Raw genomic sequence first — 24,277 nt, forward strand, 5'->3', positions numbered from 1 at the left:
GAGATGCTACCTTCTAACATGTTAATGTGAACGTCAGGCGTGGGGTATAACATATAATTACGAATAAAACTTGAGCTTTTGCTAACATTGGCACTCTAATGCCTGTAACATCTGGGTCAAAGATGTATCACTGGTGGGTGCCTTTCTAAGCGAGAATTGGAAGCATAAGGCCCATGAGTGTGCTCTTAGGTCGCAGGAAAGTAGTCCCATTTTAATTCTTAATGCCTGTAACATTGAGCTCACTGGGTCACTGAATTATTTCTTTAATACCAAGCTCTCCTTTCTGTCCAGAGATCGCAAATCAGCTACATAAAGTGCCTGAGGGATTGCCCAACATACCCTTCTTTAACGTTTCTACAGATAGAACCCCAAAGCCTTTTAAGGGCAATGGTCATCACCATAAGAGAAGTTTTTATGGTCTCTTAGGCCTTGATTACGACTTTTCGGCAGAGCGGGTGTGCAAACGGCTGCACCACCGCTCCCCCGAAGGTCGCCCGCTCGTCTGCCAGGTTACAACTTTCAAGCGGTCTGGCAGGCCAGTGGAGTGGCCGTCCCATGGCTGTGCCTCTTTAAAATGTGGTGGTGTAATTAAAAAGGCACCACAATGGGACCACACTGCAAGCCCACGGCGTGCAGAAACTTATGTGCATGCACACAGGGGGTCACATGTTATGTGTAAATGAACATGCGGTTGAGGCACAGGGGAGCCTTGCTGGTCCCCCTTCGTTTCCTCTCCACCTCCAGGGTTTACATGGAGGAAGAACCTCTATGTAAACCCTGGAGGACAGGAAACTTGTAATATGCTTGGCAGGACTGTGGGGGTCCCGGCAAGCATACTGCGGCCTTTGATCGCTGCTCCAATGCCACCAGCATCCTAGGGCAGTCCAACTGCCCAAGTCATAATCGGGTGGGTGGCCGGACCGCAGATGCTGTGGTGGCTGGATCTGCCACCACGATTCTGGCGGTCCTCGTTCCACCAGACACGTAATAGTGACTCGTTAAGTGTCTGTCGCAGAGCAATAAGTTTCCATTGAAGACCAAATGGCAACAACGGCAGATTTCATTGCCGCTGCCCAGGACCATACAGTGATCCAGATTACTAATATAATATTCATCCAACAAATATCCTAACACACAAATATCAGAAATTATATACCTCGAAAAATTATGGAGGAATTCCAAAACCCCGGCAGATCTCGACAACTACAAAACAGCCACCACACCCCACCACAAACTCATCAGACACTCAAGGAAGAAAGCTCTCCGGGACAGAATATCCACCCATGCACACAACAGCAAAATACTCTTCTGCATCATCATAGAGTTCGTCCAACCCAAAAGTGAGTCCACCAAAATCCCAGCCTCCCAGGATCTCTGCAACAAACTAAGCACCTTCTTCCATCAGAAAATCAAGACCATCTACGACAACTTCGACGACAACAACCTCAATGTGGAACCCACACCCGCCGCTTCCAACACCACACAGCTGACACTGGACAGCTGGACCACCCTCAGCACCGAAGACACCCTAAAGACTATGAAGAACATCCACTCTGGGGACCTCACGACCCCTGCGCCTACCACATCTACCACAGAGCCACAGACATCATCGCCGCAGAGCTACAAAGAATCAACTGCTCCTTCAAGACCACCTCCTTCCCCGATGACTGGAAACACACCAAGATAAACCTTCTCCTGAAAAAACCCTCAGCGGACCACTGATCTCAAAAACGTCAGACCGATCTCCTTACTTCCATATTCGGCAAAAGTCAATGAAAAAAGCTGTCAACAGCCAACTCGCCTCCTTCATCGAAGAACACAAAATCCTCGACTCCTCCCAATCAGGCTTCAGGAAGAACCATTCCACCGAAAATGCCCTCATCGCCATGACAGACGACATCTGCTCCCTCCTCGACAGAGGCGAGACTGTGGCCCTCATCCTCATGGACCTCTCCGGGTCCTTCGGCACAGTCTCACACCGCACCTTAGCCGGCAGATTCCACGATACAGGAATCCAGAACAAAGCCCTCAAATGGATCCGCTCATTCCTCTCCAGCAGAACGCAGTGGGTCAGACTCCCTCCTTTCCTCTCGGAACCCACACCGACCACCTGCGGAGTCCCACAAGGATTCTCCATCAGCCCCACTCTGTTCAATGTCTACATGGCCCCACTCACAACCATTGTTAGATCACACTGACTCAACATTGTATCATACGCAGACGACACTCTACTTATCCTCTCCCTGACCAATGAACCGAACACCTCAAAACAACTTTGAAGAAGGAATGGAAGCTGTCACCGGGTGATGAAGAACAGATGCCTATAACTGAACACAGACAAAACCGAAGTACTCATCATAGGTCCACATCCCAAAGCCTGGAACGACACCTGGTGACCCCGCACGCTTGTGATCCCACCCCCAGCCGCAGACCACGCACGCAACCTCAAACTCCTCCTGGACTCCGAATTCAAAATGGACCGCCAGATCAATGCAGTCACCTCTTTCTGGTTACACACCCTTCGTCTCCAACGATAAACGTTCAACTGGATTCCCCACGAACACAGGAAAACCATCACCCATGACCTCATCAGCAGCAGACTGAACTACGGCAACGCGCTCTATGCCGGGATTACCAAAAAAACTTAACCACAAACTCCAAAACATCCAGAATGCCTTCGCTAGACGAGTCCTTAACCTACAGCGCCACTGCAACATCACCAAACATCACAGGCACTTCATTGGCTCACCGTCGAGAAGAGAATCTCTTTCAAGCTTCTCACCCATGCATCTTAAAGACCACTCCGCTCAGCCCAGCTTTCCCTCACGACGGTGCAGCACATCAAGAAGGCCAGAACATGAGGCCGCTCCTTCTCCCTCCTTGCGGCCAAGGCATGGGACACCCTCCCTCTCCACCTCTGCCGGACACCATCTCTCTCCAACTTCCTGAAGGACCTCAAGACCTGGCTCTTCGCCGAATCACAATGAGCGTCCGGCAACTGCACAAACCCTCAGGGGTCCTGCAAGACCTCAGGACCTACTTGGCCTCTCGACCGCGAGGAAGAACCCCATGAGTTGCCAAGGAGCTGCGCGCAAATATATACAATAAAAACACCAAACATCGGTAGGATCAAGACACAAGAGGTGGCAATAACAAAGGGGGAAATGACCATAAGGGGGCAGACTAGACCACCCCATACCCCCTAGGTTTGATGTGGGGGCTATAGAAGGGCACCGCGGAGCAAAAAAAAAAAAAAAACATTTATTTGCGCGGGGGGAGCGCCCGGTACGCGCACCGCGGAGCGTACCGGGAAGCAATCCATGGGGAAAAAAGAATGATAGAGTTTTTAAAAAATGTAGCCTTTTTTTATAAATTGGAGGTAGTTCTAAAAAGAACTGTTTTTTTTCTTCTTTTTGTTGTTTTATTTTTTTTAATGTTTTTTGAACATTTTGTACTTTTTTTGGCTTTTATGAACTATTTTATATTTTTTTTGTTATTTTTATGGGGAGAAACAAAAAACAGGAAATTGAAAATGGCTCAACTGGAGCAAAAAAAAAATCAGGAAAAAATTGGGTTTTTTGGGGCAATTGTGGTTGTCACCAGCAAGGAGGATGAGCTTTATGCTCTGCTCACCATAGAAGATGGTCTTACCACCAAAAATACATGTGATCCTGAATTCACCAAACCGTGGTTGTATGCAAGGGATCGTCTCCCTTGTCTCTGGTCCCGATGGAGTGGGTTGTTTTCGTTTGGAGGTGCTGCGTGTAGATTGGGGAGGGTTGCTGGCCAGTTCTCTCACCTCTGCGGCAGCATAGTTGTTCCGATGCTTGCGCTGCATGTGCCTAATCATGGTATTATTACCAAAAGAATATTTTTTGTTAGGGTTCCCCCTTGACAGTTCAATGCCACAGATTTGGCAAGTTACCTTGGGCGCATTGACTTTCTTCTTGCCCTCTGGGATAGAAAAAAACTCCCATACAATGTGCTGCCTTGGCCTGTATGGGTATTGTCTTCTGGCAGCCACCTCCTCCTCCTCCTCCTCCTCCTCCTCCTCCTCCTCTTCTTCTTCTTCTTGACCACCAATGTGATGTTGTGGTGGTCCTCTTGGTGGTGGTGGTGGTGGTGGTGGTGGTGGTGGTGGTGGTAGTGCAGATGCTCCAGCTGCTGCTGCTACTGTAGCCATTTTAAAGTACAAAATATTTCTGATAGATCTCCAAACAGGTCTTCCTCAGTCAAAGGACAGTCAGAATAAGGAAAAAAGGTGGGGGCTCTCATCATTTGGAAAAAAAACTGACCTGAACCAATGAAAAGTGTTATTTTCAGGTCACATGACCAGGGCTTTCATCATTTGGAAACCAAAACTGTTTTGCACCAATAAAAAGTGTTATTTTCAGGTCACATGACCCGACGCGCTTACGCAACGCTCCCCCGGGCGCGCCCGGGGGCGTGCCACGGGGTGCGTCGCGTAAGCGCGTCAGATGCTTACGTTGCGCGATCGTATTCGCTCGAGTACTTCCGGGTGCGCTTACGCCGTGCGTATCACGCGGATGCGCCTACGCGATACGTCATGATATTTTGGTTCGCGGCAATAGCGCTAACGGGACGCTCACCGGTACGCGACCCGGGGCGCTCCGGAAAAATGTGCTTTCCAGTGTGCACACCGGGGCGCGCACCGGGAGCGCACCAGGGCAAAAAAAAAAATAGTATTATATAAATATACAATATAGGATTCATTATAAAAAATATTACATTTCATAGGGTTGAGGCCCTTAGGAATTAGCATTTAAAAAACCTATGAAATTTACTGAAAAAACCATAGGTTTCACACCAGTTATAGTTAGCTGGAAATTTTACTGGCATAAAACCATAGAAATTCCAACTTTATAGTTAGTTGGACTCACCATAACAAGCGCGCCTGCAATGCACTGCTGATGACGTCACATATTACATCACTCATCACTCACGTAGCTCCCAGGAACCCACAAGCAAAATCCTTTAAGACATACTACCCAAAGACACCAAACATTAAACAGGCCAATAACCACCTACACTCACTTTAAAACATTTAATTGCGCGTACTAAAAAAGCCACCAGCGATATTCCACCTGCTCCTAAAAGATACCAAGACATACACAGACCTGACCATCAGTGGAGGCTCCTCCATCCCACTGCTCTCGTAGTGTACAAAGAAAAATAAATTGATAATGACAGAAGTTATTCTCCTTTTATTTTTAGTATCAGCCAGGTTAGGGCGGGCGGGGCAGGCCTGGCTCCTGTGACGTTGAGGTTGGAGAAAGGGTTACTGCACCTCAGACTCGATGAGGTAGTGTGGCTCACTGGTTAGAGGCGGCAGACCCGAGAGCAGAGGACGGCCCAGGACCAGGGTTCGATTCTCGGCGCGGCAGGTTTCTGGACCAGGGTCAGCGGACTCGATAATTCTCTCGCCTCGGTGCCCACTCTGATCAGCGATCACACTCGGCAACTCTGGGCATTAGCTTGCCTCATCTTCACTAACGGCCCCACCAGACCGCCGGGGATGCCTGGTCTCACCCTGGAGATACCCATTAAGGGACCATCTCTCAGGGAAGCCAGGAAGGGTTTCGCAGCGGTCGAAGCGCCTTGGGACCCTCCGGGTAAGTAGTGCGCTATATAAATGCCTATACATACATTTACACACTCGCATGATGGTTTGATCAGCCGTCTCGGGCCGGCCAAACAGTCATGCACACTTTGCATGTTCTCCAGTGGGCTGTAGTGCACAGTCTGGGTGAAGAAAATGCACAGGCTGTCAGTCCCAGTCTGACTGCCGAACCAGGATTCTCAGACCAATCATGAGGCTGCTGTCATGCTTAGGGGAGCCTGGGATATTCTTGGAAAAGAAGGCGAGGAGAGACTAAATGGGAGGGACGGCATACTGAGGTAAGTGAATATTTCTTCATTTTTGTCCCCTCCTCCTTCTCCCATGCCCCACCCCCATGCCCGGCTCACCACCCCAATTCGTATCAGCCACCACTGCTGACAATTTAACAATTACACATCCTGAGAAACCCTTCCTTTTACATGACAATCTTAATAGAGAAAACCCAATCCTAATCTTCTGTACAGCAAACAACTTAATTAAACTTACCCATCATCAAAACTGGATGATGGATGGGACCTTCAAAATGTGTCCCAAACCATTCACTCAGATATACACCATACATGGTGAATATCAGCACAAAAAACTACATAAAACAACAAATAACTACACCCAAAAAATAATCATAGACTTTGAACAAGACATGATTCTAACTATTTTAAAAATATAACACAGTCATACCAGGCTGTTACTATCACTTTACACAAAGTATACAGTGACACCTCCAAAAATCTACACTAAGGCCCTCATTACAATGGCATGCAGACCGTCAAGACAGGTCATCGGTGGTCGTCGGCCCGCCATCCATGGCATCAGCCTGAGCACTGCCTCATGATGCAGCCAGTTTAACTGCAGAGGTCGGGGGTAGAACCGCCACCTCCGACAGGATCAAAGATCCTGTCGGGACAGTGGTCTGATTCCAAACCCTACAATGGAGGACCCCACCGTAGGGATTAGGGTATCTCTTTCTGACTACCGGTTCATGGCAGTCCCACCGCAATGAAAACGCAGACGGAAAGAGACTTGGTGGACCACAAGCAGGGCCCCCGTAGGCAACTGCTACGTGGACTGGGGGCAACTGCTACGTGGACTGGGGGCACACCGTGTGCCAGGCACCACATGATGCCTGGGACACAGTCCATCGATGTGCACAGAGTGTTTTTTTCACTGCGGATAGAGCTGCTCACCTTTTTCTGGGCCGCAGCACAAGCAGCAGTAGAAAATAGAACTTTACGACTGCCTGCACAGTGGTGGACCGCTGACTCATTGTCGGGCACTTACCTGCCCAATACCATGGTGGTCGGGTCAACCGCCATCGTAATGAGGGCCAAAGCGTAAAAAAAATGGGCACTTAATAAAAAAGATTTCGAAAAGACTAGCGCCCTGTAGAAATAAATAGGGAATATAGTAGAAATGTTTAGTAAATGTTAAACAAAGTAAAAAACAGAAAAGAAAACTACCATTGGTTAAAGTCAAACAATATTATAAAAAAAATTGGAAAAATTGTAAAGTGTAAATTAAATAACAGTAGAAAATATATACAAATATTTACCATACACTAATAAAGAATATATTGGAATGTTAAAACATTTAGTATAAAAAGTTAAAACATGTTTAAACATTGTAATCAATGAAAAATAACATTTGAAAATGTGCATTATACAAATGTATATGAAATCTGATTTACTTCTGTTTTTTTACAATTAAAAACTAACAAATAATATTGTATTTACTTCACTTTATAATTGCCTATATTTTTACTTAAAAATATATTTGTCAAAATGCTAAACTGTAAAATAAATTAAAACTTTTTAAAAATAAAACGTAACATAAATGTGTGATATCTTTTTATTACACTAAATTTAGGAAAATCTGACACTAAAGGGGTGACATTTACTATTCCTATTCTAAACTAAACTAAATTGGGGAGGATAATGCAAACTAAAGGGGTGACATTTACTATTCCCACTCCAATATAAATCAACTTGGGTAAAGCATTGGACACTAATGGGGTGACATTTACTATTCCCACTCTAATCTACCCAACTTATACTATCCAAATATGGGGAAGGCATCCAAACAAAGTATAGGTGATCTATTGTCGAATAGTTGGGCCTAAAGCCGCCTTGTTCTCTATAGAAGTATCTTGAAGAAAAAGCCACATCTTGGGGAAGCACTACTGCAATGCTGGTTCTAGGATGTGTTTCACTAGATAGTAACCAGCTTTGCAATTAGAAAACCGGGTCTAATTTGGCCCAGAGAATTGAGACCTCTAGGCAAGTCGGTATGTGCTGAAGGGGGTAACAGAGCACTTGGTTGCTCTGATAGCAAGGAAGCGTAGCAACTAGCTCTGCTCTGTTCGGAATCCAGCATTGCGGTAGTGCTATACTATAATCATACCTTTTTCCAGGGTCCTGATGAAGTGCCACCAGACCCGTTAGGGGCTACTCTAGGCATTAAACATGTCGACCCTATGCACCACACAAGCCCAGTAGGCTCATTACCTCCAGTCAGGGCTCACTTCTTCTAGTTAGGCTAGTACCCCCTTGTAATAAAAGTATTAGAGAGCGGTGCTCTAGACCTATTTTAATTTTCACACTCACTGCACTACCTAGCCCAAACACCTGCACTCACCCTACAGCTTCATCAACAAAAGATCTCCGCCAAGAAGCGCCTTCGCGGGTGCCTGTTAGGCATTGCAGTGCAGGCCCGACGAGAAGCAAGCCTAATGATGAAGCATGACTTCCTTTGGGGTGTGTGAGGGCACTTTTTAGAAAGACCTGAATCCTCTCTCACTCCTAGGAACTGCATACCCTCTATATTTTCTATCACTCATCCCATGAAACGTCCCCCAGGGATCTGCCAACTAGTCTATTGTAACTTTCTTGGGATGGTAGAAAATATGGTGAGGTGTGGAAGATGACTTCGCTCCTGTGGGATCCGGACTACAAGGTTAGTGTGTTCTGATACTTCCATCTTAACCTTGTGTTGCCCACTGAGTTATTTTCTACAGACACAGTACAGCTCTCTTGTTTTCCTGGACACTCTGGCACTTATCTTCTCTCACACCTGAAGTGCTTTCTGCTCTCTTAATCCTGCACTGTCAGTATATCCCGTTGAATACTTTGCTGTTCCACTTCCACCAACACTTTTCCCCTACAACCTCCCACTGCCCTCACACCCACAAGCAACTCAACAGTGGTAATCTATGGATGCAGTTTACAAGCTTGCATTGCTAATTCTAAATCTGAATTTGATCATCGTGGAAGAGAACTACTCAATGCTGAGACCCATCCTGTGTGCAAAGGGAAGCTTGCCCATGTAGTACATGTCCTGTGAAGGAGGAAGTTTGCACTGCTGAGCCAATGTGGTACCTGTCTTTCAGTGAGAGGCATTCAAGATACTGCTAATACCACTCTGGTACAAATTATCTGTGTCTTACTCTCAAGTAAAAAAAGATTTTGTCCATACAAAAGCCAAAGCACAGGCATTACCATAACCTATTTCATTTGAGCTATACAGCCCACTGTTGCTTGGCCTTCCCTCTCTTCTCGTGTTAATTAGAAAACGCTGAGAGATGTCTCTTTCTATATCGGTATTGTGATTGTGGTTCAAATGTAGAAAGCCTCTTTCCTTCTGGTGTACAATGGATGAACAAACAGAATTGAAAGAATTCATGAAATCGTCTTTTGGCACACCTATCCACATGAATAAGAGGCTACAAAGATCTTCGAAGATTGAACCCATTCTACTCATACTAAACATTTGAAAAGTAACATTCAACAGACTCTCTACTACCCTTGATACAAATTAACAAAAAGCAATAACACGGACTAATGACACTCTAAGGTCTGCACAAAGGGAAAATACTTTGAGCATGAATTACTAAGTGCTGCACAAATGGCAATACCATTTCGTGAAACAAAGCACCACTTATATTCTTCACAGACCACAACCGATAATAGATTTCTATCTCCAGCTGTTAACTATATGCTCAGGCTCTGTGTGCTGCATAAATGGATAAATGATGTTATGCGTAAAGGTTTTGCTGCACTTTAACATTGGGTATGTAGCTGTCGGAATATGAATTTATCCATGGGATATCCCAATCGAAACGAACCACAGTCTAGAGAGTTGCTCTAAAATAATATGTGTTTGACGTGGCAGTCTCTTCGGGGTCACCTCCAAACTATTTCACTTTTTCCCTCCACTTTTGGCTGAATTTGCTTTTGTTAGCCTTAGGACACTGCTAACCGGTGCTAAAGTATTTGTGTTCTCTCGTTTAAACACAGTCAAACTGGCTCGTACCCAATTGGCATATTTAATTCACTTGTAAGTCCCTTGTAGTGTGGCCCACCATATACCCAAGGCCTGTAAATTAAATGCTACCAGTAAGTCTGCAGCACGTTTTATGCCACCCACTCAAGTAGCACCTTAAAACATGCCCCAGGTGTGCCACTGCAGCCTGTGACTGCAGCCTGAATGCATTTTTAAACTGCCATGTCAACTTAGCACATATAACCCCTAGCAGGGACTTAAAGTCCCCTTTTGATTACATATAAGTCACCCCTAAAGTAGGCCCTGGGGAGCCCATTGGTCAGCGGGCTGCATAATTAAAAGGCTGGACATGTACTTTTAAGTTTTACATGTCCTAATGGTTAAAAACTTCCAAATCTGTTTTTTCACTACTGTGAGGCCTACCCCTTTAATAGGATATCATTGGGGATTCCTTGCTACATTAAATAAGCTTCAATTGGGAGCAGGTAGATATATCATTTTTGGTGTCCGTGAATATATAACTATAATCTCCCTTTAACAGCAAAGTCAGATTTTTCATTACAATTTTGAAACTGCCAATTTTAGAAAGTTGGCATCTTCCTACTGTTAGCCTTTTAGTGCCTATGGTCTGTCTTGGGTAACATGACTGGACGTAACTGACAGATTTTATGAATTCCTCCCAGACAGTCACACAATAGAGGGATTCGGTGTGCCTGAATGGGCTACCTGCTGGCAGGATGGGGGCGCAACGCTGAGCACAGTCCTACTTGAAACTGAATAGCCTGTGCTTTGCCTTCACACAAAGGGCCTAATGAACCACAATTTAATTGCAGCCAGCTTCGAGCCAGGGCTAGAGACGAAGGAAATTCTATGCACTTCAAACTCTCTGTCTGGAAGCTTCTGCCACCTTCCAACACCTGTGCACCAGGACATAAAAAGGTGACCTCAGACACCAGCTCATCAGACTTGTGGATTTTCTACCAGGACAAAAGGGCGGCTGTGCTGCTGAGAAGACTGCCACTAATATTTAGCACTAGCACCCAGACGCAGTTGAAGTGAGTTAGTTTCTGACCCCTAAGTGGTGCCCCTCTGGTCCTGGACCCTTGGTGTGGCGAAGAGAGCTGTAAGCAAGGTTTTGGGCTCTTTGTGAGCTGACCCGTTGGCACTGAGACCCCCCCCCGCCCCCGCTCACATAGCGAAGCGTAGTCAGCCCAACCCTTCATGTTATAGAATCAAACAATCCAAGGGCCTGATGTACGACCTTATTTTGCATGCGCCAACGGGTTTATGACCCATTTGCGCATGCAAAATACAGGCGGGCCATGTACTAACCCTATTTAGCGAGTCATAATTTGTGACTCGCTAAATAGGATTAGCGACTCGCTATTAGGGCATTCTGAGGGCTTCCCTTTCTAATAGCGAGTCTGAGCTATATATATGACTGTTCTGAGACCGCAGTTGCGGTTGCAAAACAGTTGCAGTTTACCACCCTTCTCAGAAGGGTTGTAAATCACTCGCAAAAGGGAAGGGGTCCCCAGGGGACCCCTTCCCCACAGTGAATGCAGGGGAAAATATTTCTTTTGGGGCAGGAAGTGGTCCCATGGACCACCTGCCCTTAAAAACAAACTAAAAAGATTTTTTTTTTTTAATGCATCCCATTGAGGAAACAAGGTGCATTTAAAAAATATATATACTGCATTATTTATAAGCAGTCCCAGACATGGAGAGAAGCTGAGCCCAGCAGGCCACCATCCCTTGGCGCGCCAGCCATTCCCAATTGGGTTGCAAATTGAGGCATGCAATTTGTGACCCCATTGGGAATCGTAAACAGTGTCTCAGACACTGTTGTACATGGCAATTTGCGACTCGCAAACTGTGACTCGCAATCAAGTGCAATTTGTGACTCGCAATATGTCATGGTCGTACATCTGGCCCCAAGTGACAGCCAACATGCAGCTTCAGCAACGCCCACCTAAGGCACCTGACCTACTCTTTGTGCTACTCCGGAAGCTTCCCGCAAAGCTCACCCTGCTCCTTGTGGCCCCCTTCACCACGGAAACGCTTGCACGGATTTGACATGGTAAAACTTCAGAGGGCCTAACCTGGTGACTGTAACTGACCGGTGCTCCATCACAGTAGGCCTGAACATGTGACACTGAACAAGTCCAGCGCGACCAGGTATCCACAGTTGGCTTTCAGTAAAATCATGAAAAATGTATAACACCGGATTTATTGATTGGAGTTTTGTTGTTTTGGTGTGAAAGAATTTATTAGAATTTACTCTATCTTTCTAAATTTTGCTTGGGATATTTATTGTGTTTTCACTTTATTATGGTTTGTGTGCTGCATAAATATTTTACACATTGCCTCGAAGTTAAGCCTGACTACTTTTCGTACCAAGATACCCCGGTGAGACAGGGCTGATGGAGGTAACCATGGCGAGGACCCTGGAGCTACCATATACTATAGATAGGTTTTCTATTTAGAGTTGTTTAAACAATTAATACGGATATGTTGAACTCTTTGGTAGTTCCATAATGACATGAACCGTGTGATGTAACATAGTATATGGCAATTAAAAGATGCCTCCTAGTGACCACCAGCATAAATTTTCATATGAAATTAGAGATATTTTAGATCCACATACAAACATTCATATTGATATGCAATTTGGTTCTGTCAGATGAAAGTGTGGAAACTGCTGGATCACCTGCGCAATGCCAATGAGGAACGTGCAGTGGCAGAAGGGGCTCAGCAGCCACACATATGGTTTGGGGAAATCTTCCACCAGTACAATAAGAAGACCAATGCATCCAAAGACCAGCGTTGCTAGGAACTCCACCACACCCACATGTTTTGCTTTTTTAAAGAAGGGTGTCAGCATTAAGGCAAAAAATATCTAGGAGAGAAAATTCAAAATTATTTCAAATGCAGGAGTGATAACAGCTAAAGAACAACACAAGCAACCCTTTTAATAATAACAATAATAATATCACAGATGACATCACAACATTATAATTTACATCACTGGTGATATTGCATGTAACCTCACACTTGACACAACTGACTAAATCACTATTACTAATTACATCACCGATGACATTATCAATAAAGTCACTGGCGCGATCACTATTCACCCCACATAATCAATAATATCAGTATGAATGACCAAGTCAGTGTAACTCTGAACTATCAAAAAAACTTTGATACAAATTCTAGCCTCTGAAGAGATGTCAATTTCAATTTGAAGTGGCTCTACAATATAGATAAAATGGTATGAAACTAGAAATTGTTACTGTTCTACCAAATGGACAAACGATAAAAAATACTGCCTTTAACCTGCTGCTGGGCTACTGGAAAATAATACCAACATATAAACTTGTCTATTTAAGGCATTGTCATTAGGGTTTGCGTTGATATGAGGTTTCGGTCAGGCCTGAGTGCAAGCTAAGTCATTCACCTATATTCACAGACATGCAGTGGGAGCATATCTACAGTGAATGGTGGAAGGCCTAGTGCAGTGTGCTTGGGGACTAGAAGCATGGTCTAGCCGAAGATAAGGTGATGTGTGATGTCACTAGTTAGGTCATAGATGTCTTCTATAATGTCATCAGTGACATCATATGTGAGGTTAAGTAAGTTATGGTTCAGCAAACATAAACCCAAAAAAGACATAAAGTTTACCCATTATAGTATACAACACTAAATTCATGGCTTTTCCTAATTTGTGTTCGCTGAAACTAACCAGCCCTTAACAGTGTTTATTTTCAGTGACATGAGAAGACAGAGTTAGTGAGAGAGTGAGTTTGTGTGTGTGTATGGGGGTGTGCGTGTGTGTGTGTGTGTGTGGGGGGGGTGGGTGGGTGAGTGTGTGTGTGTGTGTGTGTGTGTGTGTGTGTGTGTGTGTGAGTGTCTGTGTGTGTGAGAGAGTGAGTGTCTGTGTGTGTGAGAGAGTGAGTGTCTGTGTGTGTGAGAGAGTGAGCATCAGTGTGTGTGAGAGAGTGAGCGTCAGTGTGTGTGAGAGAGTGAGCGTCAGTGTGTGTGAGAGAGTGAGTGTCTGTGTGTGTGTGTGTGAGAGAGTGAGTGTGTGTGTCAGTGAGTGTGTGAGAGTGAGGGAGTGTGTGAGAGTGAGTGAGTGTCTGTCTGTCTGTCTGTACATTTACTAATGCCACCAAAAATAAGAAAGATATGAACCTCAATTCAACAACAACTCCGTTTCATGGCAAAATGCATAAACTAAGAGCATAATAAGCAGGCATTCTCAGTGCTATAAAACAGATCATGTTGTCATTTTACAAGACGTCTTTCAATGAGGTACTCGGTAAAAAAAAAAAGTTACTCACCTCAGTAACTATATTTCTGGTGGATACTCTACCTTCAGACCACCCACCTCTAAATCCAGAAACTTCTAACATAGTTCCCCATGCCGGAATGGGGTGTGCTAGCTCCATCTTAACACCAAAAGTGGAGTCATGTGGGTGTCACTTGAGCAATATAACGCCCAGTCCAGCACTCTGATGTCAGTTTGATAAAAGCACTCAATCAAGTAGGTGTTGAAGAGCTTGCTTTAATGCACAACCATCAACAGCAGAGATACAGCAACTGAACTCTTAGCAATTGGAATGTAATCATTCCATTAATGATGTAATCAACAAAGTGACTCTTAAAGTGACAGTAAACATAAAACATCCCCTATACACAATAAAAAGAAATAAAAATTAAACCTGAACAGAGGATGTATGATACAAAAATGAATTCATACATAATATAGTCTTGAAATCTCCTAGGAAGCTGTAAGGCCCTTCCACGAAGGTTACTCTGGTCTCTAGTAGGAGAAACGTCACCGGAATTGTCAGAAAATCTAGAACCTGTATTAGAATGATTCCTGACATCATTGCACTTTTGCCAATTTAGACATATTCCAAGTGCAACCATTATCCAATGTGACAACATTTTTTTTATAGCAACAATGGTGAAAGGACCACTGAAATTGGAAACACCTTTGTGACCAAATTTCGATTTTTTCACCAGAACACTGTCACCCACATTCCATTTCCTAAGTTTGACAACCATCTTATCATAACGTTGTTTATATTTTTGCTGATACTTTGTCAAAACTTCTCTTCTTCTCACATCTTTCTCAACACTATCATCACAGACCTTCTCTGGAAGCCAAGTTGGGTTGAGTTTAGAACTCGCCAATCTACCCCTCAAGGCTTCAAAAGGAGACCTCTGCATGACAGCATTAGGAGCAGTGCGATGGGCCCACCACGTCTCCCTTAACACACTGCTAAAAGAAACTTTAGACTCTAAAGCCCTTTGTGCACAACTCCTTACAACTCTATTCATCCTCTCAGCAAGACCATTCGCTTGTGGAGAATAAAGGGCTGTTTTCTGGTGAATAATTCCAAGCCCTCTTAAAAAGCTATCCATCTCATTAGAGGTGAATTGCACCCCATTATCAGTGAGTAAGTACTTAGGCACTCCTTCTGACACAAACACATCCCTCAAGAACGCAATCACAGTTCTGGAATTCACAACACTCATACATTTCGAAACCACCCATTTAGAGGTGTAATCAACTAACAACACAACGTATCTCTCCTGTGAGGGCATTAGCTCAAAAGGACCTGCAATATCTAACCCCAACTTAGTCCACACTGCAACAGGAACCTCAACAGGAGAAAGTGGAGACTGACTAGTGGTGCGTGATTTGTCGTTGACCGCACATAGATGACTATCTTTAACAGCTGCTTCCACCATACGATCCATTCCAGGCCACCAATATCTTTCTCTAATCCGAGCCTTTGTGAGATTTCTTCCCAAATGCCATTCATGAGCCAGATTAACAACTCTCTCTCTTAAATCACCCGGAGGCCCAACCCTGTCACCTCTCATCAAATTATCTTGGAAAAAAGTTAAATCATCCCTCACCGTCCAAAAAGGCTTCAATATAGCCTCAAGTACATCATAATTTGGCCAGCCATTTCTAATGACATTCCCTAACAATTGGAAAGAGACATCATCCTTAGCGCTCTGCAACCATTCTTCCTTGGATATGGTAGACTCTAATACCCAATTTATACATGCTCCAACTCCATCTGCAACACCATCTCTTTCAATTGGAAGACGTGATAAACAATCAGCAGGCTTGTTGTTCTGTCTGGAATATATTGTACTAAAAAGTTAAATTCTTGCAAACCTTCACTCCATCTTTTCAACCTTGGCGTCATATGGTCACTTTGATGACACGAAAAAATTTGAAGAGGGCAATGATCAGATTTAACCACAAACGGGATGCCCCACAAATAAAATTTGAAATGATATACAGACCAAAATACTGCCAACGCCTCCCTTTCAATACAAGAATAGTTCAACTCAGCTTCCTTCAAAGCTCTTGATGCAAATGCTACAACAACTTCTTCCCCATTCACAATTTGGGAAAGGACAGCACCCAACCCCTTAAGACTGGCATCAGTTGTAAGAATGGTCTTAAATTTGGAATCAAAATGACCCAAAGTTGGCATCTTTCCTATTTCCACTTTAACTGATTCAAAAGCTCTCTCACAATTATCAGACCAAGTGAACCGTACACCTTTTTTTAAAAGAGACCTTATGGGTTCAACCAGACTGGCAAAACCCTTAACAAACTTGGAATAAAATTCCGCCATTCCCATAAATGACTTGACTTGGTCTTTATCTACTGGAGTCGGAGCCTTTACAATGCTCTCAGCTAATTCCAATTTGGGTTGTATTCCATTTTCAGAAATAACATGTCCCAAGTATGTGACCGACTCCAATCCAATCCGACATTTTTCCTTCTTAACCGTGAGTCCACCATCATTTAACTTGTCCAAAACTGATCTCAGGACTTTGTCATGTTCACAAGCATCTGCACCATGAACTAAAATATCGTCCTGAAAAAACATCACAGTATGAAGATTGCCAAGAACCATTTTCATCACCCTTTGAAAACACGCAGCAGCCGAAGCTAACCCAAATGGCATTCTTAGAAATTGGTAAGCACCTAAAGGTGTAACAAAAGATGTTAAATGTCTGGAATCTTTATGTAACACAATTTGGTGATAAGCCGAAGAAAGATCAAGTACACTGAAAATGTTGGCTCCTTTCAAAATACTAATACTTTCAGCTATATTGGGCAATGGCTGTCGATCAACCCAGATCCATTCATTCAACTCACGCGAATCCACACACATCCTAATCGATTTGCCACCATCCTTGGGTGCTAAAACCACCGGACTCAACCATTCTGAAGATTCAATCTCTTCAATCACACCTAAATTCAATAACCTCTCAATCTCATGTCTTAGTGGCTGAAGCATCATATTGGTCACTCTCCTGACTTTGTGCACACAAGGTTTGGCAGACTTCTTAAGAATAATTCTGTGTTCAATTCTGTGTTCAAATCCCTTTAAACACCCCAAGGTATCAGAAAACACTTTAGGATAGTTTGCAAAATATTTATCAGACCCACACACAAAATCAACCTTAACTGGAAGGAAACTGGACAATAAATTCTCCATCAGCATGACTTGGTTCTTAGGATCTTTGGCCCCAGGATTAAGAATTATACCCAAATCATGCTGATGTCGCCATCCAAGAAGGTTGTCTCCTCCGACAGCAACATAAACTTTGCCACAAATTTTCTTGCTCCTGAAGGTGATATTGGCCACAGTGTATCCCAGAATGTCTATTTTTGACCCAGCATAACTCAGCAGAGCAATGTCAGGAGGTAAGAGTTGAACATTATCCAGACCAACAACTTCATCCCAAATTTTGTTCCCAATTAAAGTGAATGAAGACCCTGAGTCTGCCATGAGCTTAAATACACATTTGTCAATTCCTATATCACAAAATGGCATAAAAATGTGTTCTGCATCAACCATTTCATCACTTTTAACATTGGATACAACAACCATACGTACAATGTCAGAAACAGATTCATTTCCTTCTCTTTTCTTACCAGACCTACATACATGAGCATAATGTCCCTTGGTTCCACAATTATTACAAATGCTGTCTCTTGCAAAACAATTTGGGAAATTGGAAGTGTGAGAGAAACTTCCACACCTAAAACAACGTATTCTCTGGTTGCTAAATGGACGTTGTTGACGAAAATCACGTTCTTTAGACAAAAGGGGCTCTTTACTAAAAGAAGGACGATTTTCAAAAGTGCTTTTCTGAGAAGATGGAGTCTTTTGAATAGATTTGTTCTTTGAACTCACATCCACTTTAGCAACTTCTTTGTGACATTCTCCAATAAGGTCATCTTCTTCCGGCATATGTACTGTGTCAAGAGCTTTCTTTTTATTATCACTTATGGTGTGACTTTCATCCTCTTTATTTTTTCGTATTTCTTTAACCCATGTAGAGGTATTTTCCATGCCCTCTACAATGGCTACAACCTCCTTTAATGTGGGGTTCTTTGACAACAACTTCTCTGGGACCCTAGAACTATTCGTACATCGAACAAGTTGGTCTCTAACAAGAGATTCAGATAGATCCCCAAAATCACACGTACGCGAAAGAGTTTTTAAAGCGGCAACATATGTTCCAACTCGTTCAGGTGGACCTTGTACACGAGTGAAAAATCTATGTCGTTCTAAAACAACATTAATTCTTGGGCCAAAATACTGTTCTAGCATAGTCATTGACATTTCGAAAATGTCTGCAGGTTCACCATCAGCCCCACCAACAGGTATTGTATCCATTCTGTCATATGTGTGTATGCCTTCAACTCCTAAATTGTGTAATAAAATAGGTTGTTTCCTAACAGCTGAAAATTTCTCTCCTCCTATTGCTACCAGGTACGAATCAAACAAATTCCTCCATCTCTTCCAAGGGAGTATAGGTTCGCCCTCCCCCGAAAGAAAAGGTGGTGGTTGTGACATACTAGATGTGGTAGCCATGTTGAAAAATAAATAAAAATATAAATACTAAAACAAAAATGTGTTTCTAGATAACACGCAAAATTAAGATATCAAATGTTAATAACACATATGACTTCCTTGAAGAAGAAGAAGAAGTACTCACAAACCAGGTCAGAATAAATGTGCTGTTGTGCACATCAATGAAAACCGATATTGTACATCTGTTGAAAATGCCCAATTCTTCCAATGCACTGCTTGCTGAAAATGCCCAATTATTCCAATGCACTGCCGTGCGCATCGGCGTTGAAAATAGCACTGAGAGACGAATGATAGTCCCAAATAACAGAATTTACCGATGCACAGCTGTGCGCATCGGCGCTGAAGCCGGTGTCATAGCAATCCTAAAAAGGCCGATTACGCGATGACGCTGGACGTTGCGTGGTGATGTTGCGTCGTGACATCAGGTCAGAGTTCTTCGCATCAGGCAGAAAGGAATGAAGTCACCGAACAGAGACATTGAGCGTGCAGGTTACTCGCGATGTCCCACGCGAGGGAGATTCAAACGCAAACAAGGTCAGTAACAGTTGCACACTTCGGTGAAGCCTCCACAAAATGAATCCAAGAAATGAAAGCAATTAATACATACGATTTTCCTGATTATCCCGATTTTCTACACACGGGTAGAAAATAACTGGAACTTCTTCCAAAGTAACAACGATGTAATGATAGCAGGGATGTTCCAAAGCTTACAAAAAAAATGTAATAGCTATCAAAATTCAGGAAAACGTAGAAATCCAATGAAATGATAAGATGACTGTACAGAGTCCAAGTACAGTGGTAGATCCAAAATGAGTAGACCAAATCTGTCCAAACTGAATAGTCCAAAACTGTCCAAAATAAATCCATTTAAGAATTCCACGTGTAGGGGAATTGATGGTTGTAAGTGCTTGTCCCCAATCAAGCCTTGACCCTCGTAGCCAGTGATAAAAGCACTCAATCAAGTAGGTGTTGAAGAGCTCGCTTTAATGCACAACCATCAACAGCAGAGATACAGCAACTGAACTCTTAGCAATTGGAATGTAATCATTCCATTAATGATGTAATCAACAAAGTGACTCTTAAAGTGACAGTAAACATAACACAGTTATCATCTTTCTTTTGAGGCAGAGACAAGAAAAAAGTCTAAGTTGAACAGAAGCAGTGTAACAAATGAACTTGTCATTTATTGTAACACATAATGCATTCTGTCATAATAGGTGGGATTAGTGAGAAATCTTCTGGAAGAGCATCCACCAGAAATACTGTTACTGAAGGGTAGAAACATATTTTTTACTACTATCTGCCGATTCCTAACCTCTATATAGATTTACAAGCAGAACCCCAGATGAGGTAGGTCTGAAGGAATGGTCAAGTGAGGAAATCCTGTAGGTCTGAGCAAGCAAAATGACCATGCCTCCTTACCTCAGAATCCAAACAATAATGTTTGGTGAAGGTGTGGGCAGAAGCCCATGTCGACGCTTTACCACCTGCAAGTCTCTTGCCAAGACCATAGTGGAAGACTCTGCCTTAGTGGAATAATAATCATAATAACAATGCAATTTATCCTACTTACCGAGCGTCCCAGTGTAAGGATACGTATGCATGTGAAACAAAGTTTTGCTCAGCACAGAAAAGCCCAGGTGACTCAAAGTAATCCAAAAAGCCAGGTTTTTTGTTTTTTCCTGAAAAGGATTTCAAATGGGGCTTGCCAAATGTCCACAAGCAGGGAATTCCAGATGTTTAGGTGCTAGAAGGCAGAAGGAGCAGCCTCCTGCTGTAGCCCATTTAAATTTTGGAATGATGGCCCGTTTTGCTTCAGCTGATCTTAGGGTTCTAGATGGTACACCATTGACCGAAGATACTGAGGGCCTTGAGAGGAACGAGCCTTAAAGCAGTAGCTGAGTGCTTTAAAGATGATTCTTTGCCTCACTGGCAGCCAGTGTAGCTTTCTCAGAGCAGGACTAATAGAGGCCTGCTTGGGAAGCTTGAGGAACGCCAGGGCCTGGACCACTATTTTTTGGGCAGCCTCAGGTAGAAGATGGAAAACTTTCCTAAATGATCTCAGCATCCCAAAACATTTCCCTGTGAGGGCAGTGATCTGGGTATTAAAGGAAAGCTGGGCATCATAGAAAAGCTTATCATTGGACCGATGCCCTGATTCTTTACCTTAGTCTTGGACGGGGGCAGAGGAATAGACTCAAATCTCTTCAGGCGGTTCTTTCTTCACCAGATTATAGCAGATATTAATGCACAACAATATCCTGTAGGATAGCGTTCTCTTTTGAACCGCCTTGCCCTTTTTGTTTCTCACTTATTTAACTTTATAAAGAGCTTTCATTAGGTCAGTATATTACCTAAATGCATGCCTGGGGTTCAGCTGATGTAACTACTCCTCCTCCTTGGTTAGATGGGGTGGCAGAAAAAAGGTAGGCACAGTGACAGATTGACCCAGATTGAACAGCGACACTATCTTGGGGAGGACAGCTGCTTTCGGTCAAACAACAAGCATAGCCTGGAAAAAGGATGTGAAAGGCAGACACACTCAAGGCCAGCAGTTTCCTAAAGGGTCAAAGGAACAGCACCTAAAAATATTGTTTTGAAGATATGCAATCTTAATTGCCAATTATGAAGTTGCTCCAAGGGAGTACCAAAAATAGCGTACGGGTTTAATTTCCATTATGGGGTAACTAATGGAAATAGCAGAAACATGTTCATCTGGCCCTTCACAAATTGAACAATCACTAGTGATTTAAATAAAGACAGTTGGTTTGGAAGACAAAGAAAACCTGACAATGCTGTAATATATCATCCCCCCATACCAACTAAGCAGCTGTGCTGGACAGAGGTTAATAGGAACTGGAGAATGTTACGAAGTCCACCTGTCGCTTGGATAACACCATGACACAAATTTGTTCCATCTCCCAAAATAGACCAATTTATTTGAAGGGCGATGGGCAGAAAGAATCACGTGGAACATCTCTAGTGGAATGCGAAAAATACTCAGCTGGCCCACTCAATCTCCACACATGAAGGTGTAAGCCCTGGACACTGGGGTGCAGAAGCCGACCTCCTGATTGGAAGGGAAGGTCCACTATGAGAGGAAGACGAAGCTGAGCAGAGAGAAAGGTGAGATGTTCTTGGCTCCACAACCTTTTAGGGCAGTCTGGGGTGATGAAGATGGCTTGGGCCTTGTCCTGGAGTATCCCCTGAACCAGAGGTATCAAGGCTATGCAAGGAAACACACAGTGAACCAGAAACATCCACTGACTAAAACGTATTCATCTCTGTCCCCCACCAGCTGAAGTCCACCGCAGCATACCGGGAGATCACAATGGAATCTACAAGATTTGACTGATGTTGGAACCACTGAATGGCAAGCATTATTGATGGGACCTCAAATGCCAGAGGGCACTTGACCAGGACGATGCAAGAAGGAAACAAATCAAGCAGGCACAGACACATCGGAGTCATATCCTAAATATCCAGATCCTTTTTTGCAGAGAGAAGGCCTGGAGCAGCGTTGCATCCAGCATCAACCCTATGAACAGGAGGCACTTGGAGGGTTCCAGTTGAGACTTGGGCATAATGATGTCGTCGTCCGCAGGTGAAGTGATGGCATCTGTAGTGAACTGGCTTTGAGCAGCCAGTCTTTCAGCTACAGGAACACAGCGATCACTAACTTGCTAAGATGGGCCACAACCACCGACGTCAACTTGGTGAACCCTTGAGGTACTGGTGCCAATCCAAAAGGGAGAACTGCAAATTGGTAGTGAGAGGACCACATCACAGGAACTTCCTGTGTGACCTAAGAATGGGTATATGAAAGTATGCATCCTGTAAGTTGAGAGACACCATCCAGTCTTCTGCATCTAGCACCAGCAGAACCGGAGCCATGGACAGTATTGTAAACCATTTCTTGAGCAGGTTAAAGTTCAAGAGCCTGAAGTCTAGGATTGGGCAAAGGCTGACATCCTTCTTGGAGAGTAGGAGATACAGAGAATAGCACACCTGTTCCTTTGCTGCTCTGGCACAGACTCAACTGCTCCCTTCTGCAGGTGGGCTGCTACCTATTGCTGAAATATTCCTAGATGGTCCTCAGGTGGAAGGGAATGCTGGGAGGATCATGAAGAGGGGTTACCTTTGGCAGGGGAGGGTATACCCTTTTTCTACAACTTGCAAGACAGATTTAGCTGAAAGTTTGGTTTTCCAGGCTCTTAAAAAGGAGAATACCATTCCTTCAACAGGCCATACATGCTACCTCATGGATGAACTCCTGTGACTTCTCTGATGGTGCTGGGGAGGAGCAGGAGGCAGGAACGGTCTGACACATCTTTTTCCGCTGTCCTGTTACTGTGCAGCTGGGGTGGACTGGCACTGCATACATTGAAAGCATTAAAAAAGTCAGATGGGCTTCTGAAAAAAAGGAAAGTCCTTTGTAGAATGCAGCAATCCTACTGGCCTGGTAAAAGTTCTACTCTCTTTAAAGCGTTTCAACATGCTTTTATGTCCAAACCAGAACTCATCATCAAATTGCATGTCCAAGTGTGTTTTCTGGACATCACACGAAAAACGTTTGGAGCGCAGCCATGCATGCTTTCTAAAGGCAACCGAAAAGCCCATTACTCTTGCAAATTAGTGAGCAGTGTCTAATACAGTTTTAATGATGTAACAGGAAATGCCTGTTCGTCTTAGATCACTTCGGCAAAATGGTTTCTGAGTTGGTCAGGATAACACAATAACAAAAAAAAGTCCTGGTTCCCTGCTGCCCACCTATTGCTCAGTTCAACGCTGGACACATTGTTATTTTGGACAAAGTCTCTCTTACAGCCTCCACAGGAGCCTTGTTTAAAGGGGCAGCGGCCCCACTAATGTTGTAGGCGATTGATGGACATCAGTAAAAATGTAAGTACAGAACAGAAGGGAGCAGCAGTTTCACCACCACCACCACCGTTTTTTTTAAGAACCACCCGTTGGCTCTTGATCAATATCAATGGATGTATCCACCTGCTGGCATTCTGGAGGGTTGAAGCTTCAATGCCGCCAAAGGAAATCGAGCTCTAAATGGATCACTTTAATCAATTTTGCCTTGATCCTTTTTGCCCTAGGTCGTGTATGGATTGTATCCCAATATTGTGTCTTGGCACTTTCCTTCATGCATTGCTCCTCCTTCAGCAAACGTTGTGCCTTTCCCCTGGATTTCAGGTGCTTGACTGGTAAAAGGAGAGATTCCCACAGCAGGGCATCAGGGAGGCAAGGAGCCTTGAAAAAGAGGTCTCCTTGAAACAGGAGAGGGTAAAACCAACAAAGGTCCCAAAGTTAGGACAAAGTCCGTTGGCATCGGAAGAAAACAAGTTACTTACCTGTAACTTTGGTTCCCCAGTATTGGTAACTTTCATAGATTCCCATGCTTTGTATCATTCCCCGTCGTCGG

General features: G+C 43.8%; 1 protein-coding gene across 2 annotated transcripts in view; it reads right to left on the reverse strand.

Moving 5' to 3' along the window:
• The window catches only part of ABCA5 (ATP binding cassette subfamily A member 5), a 1,411,043-nt gene that overhangs the window by 1,069,785 nt on the left and 316,981 nt on the right, over positions 1–24,277 (reverse strand). For both annotated transcript variants that reach the window (XM_086930971.1, XM_086930972.1), the window contains exon 8: positions 12,627–12,815. In XM_086930971.1, the coding sequence (XP_086787097.1) occupies positions 12,627–12,815 (189 nt within the window). The remainder of the gene's footprint in view (positions 1–12,626; positions 12,816–24,277) is intronic.

Source organism: Lissotriton vulgaris, chromosome 7 (genome assembly GCF_964263255.1).
Source record: "Lissotriton vulgaris chromosome 7, aLisVul1.2, whole genome shotgun sequence".
Taxonomy (NCBI): domain Eukaryota; kingdom Metazoa; phylum Chordata; class Amphibia; order Caudata; family Salamandridae; genus Lissotriton; species Lissotriton vulgaris.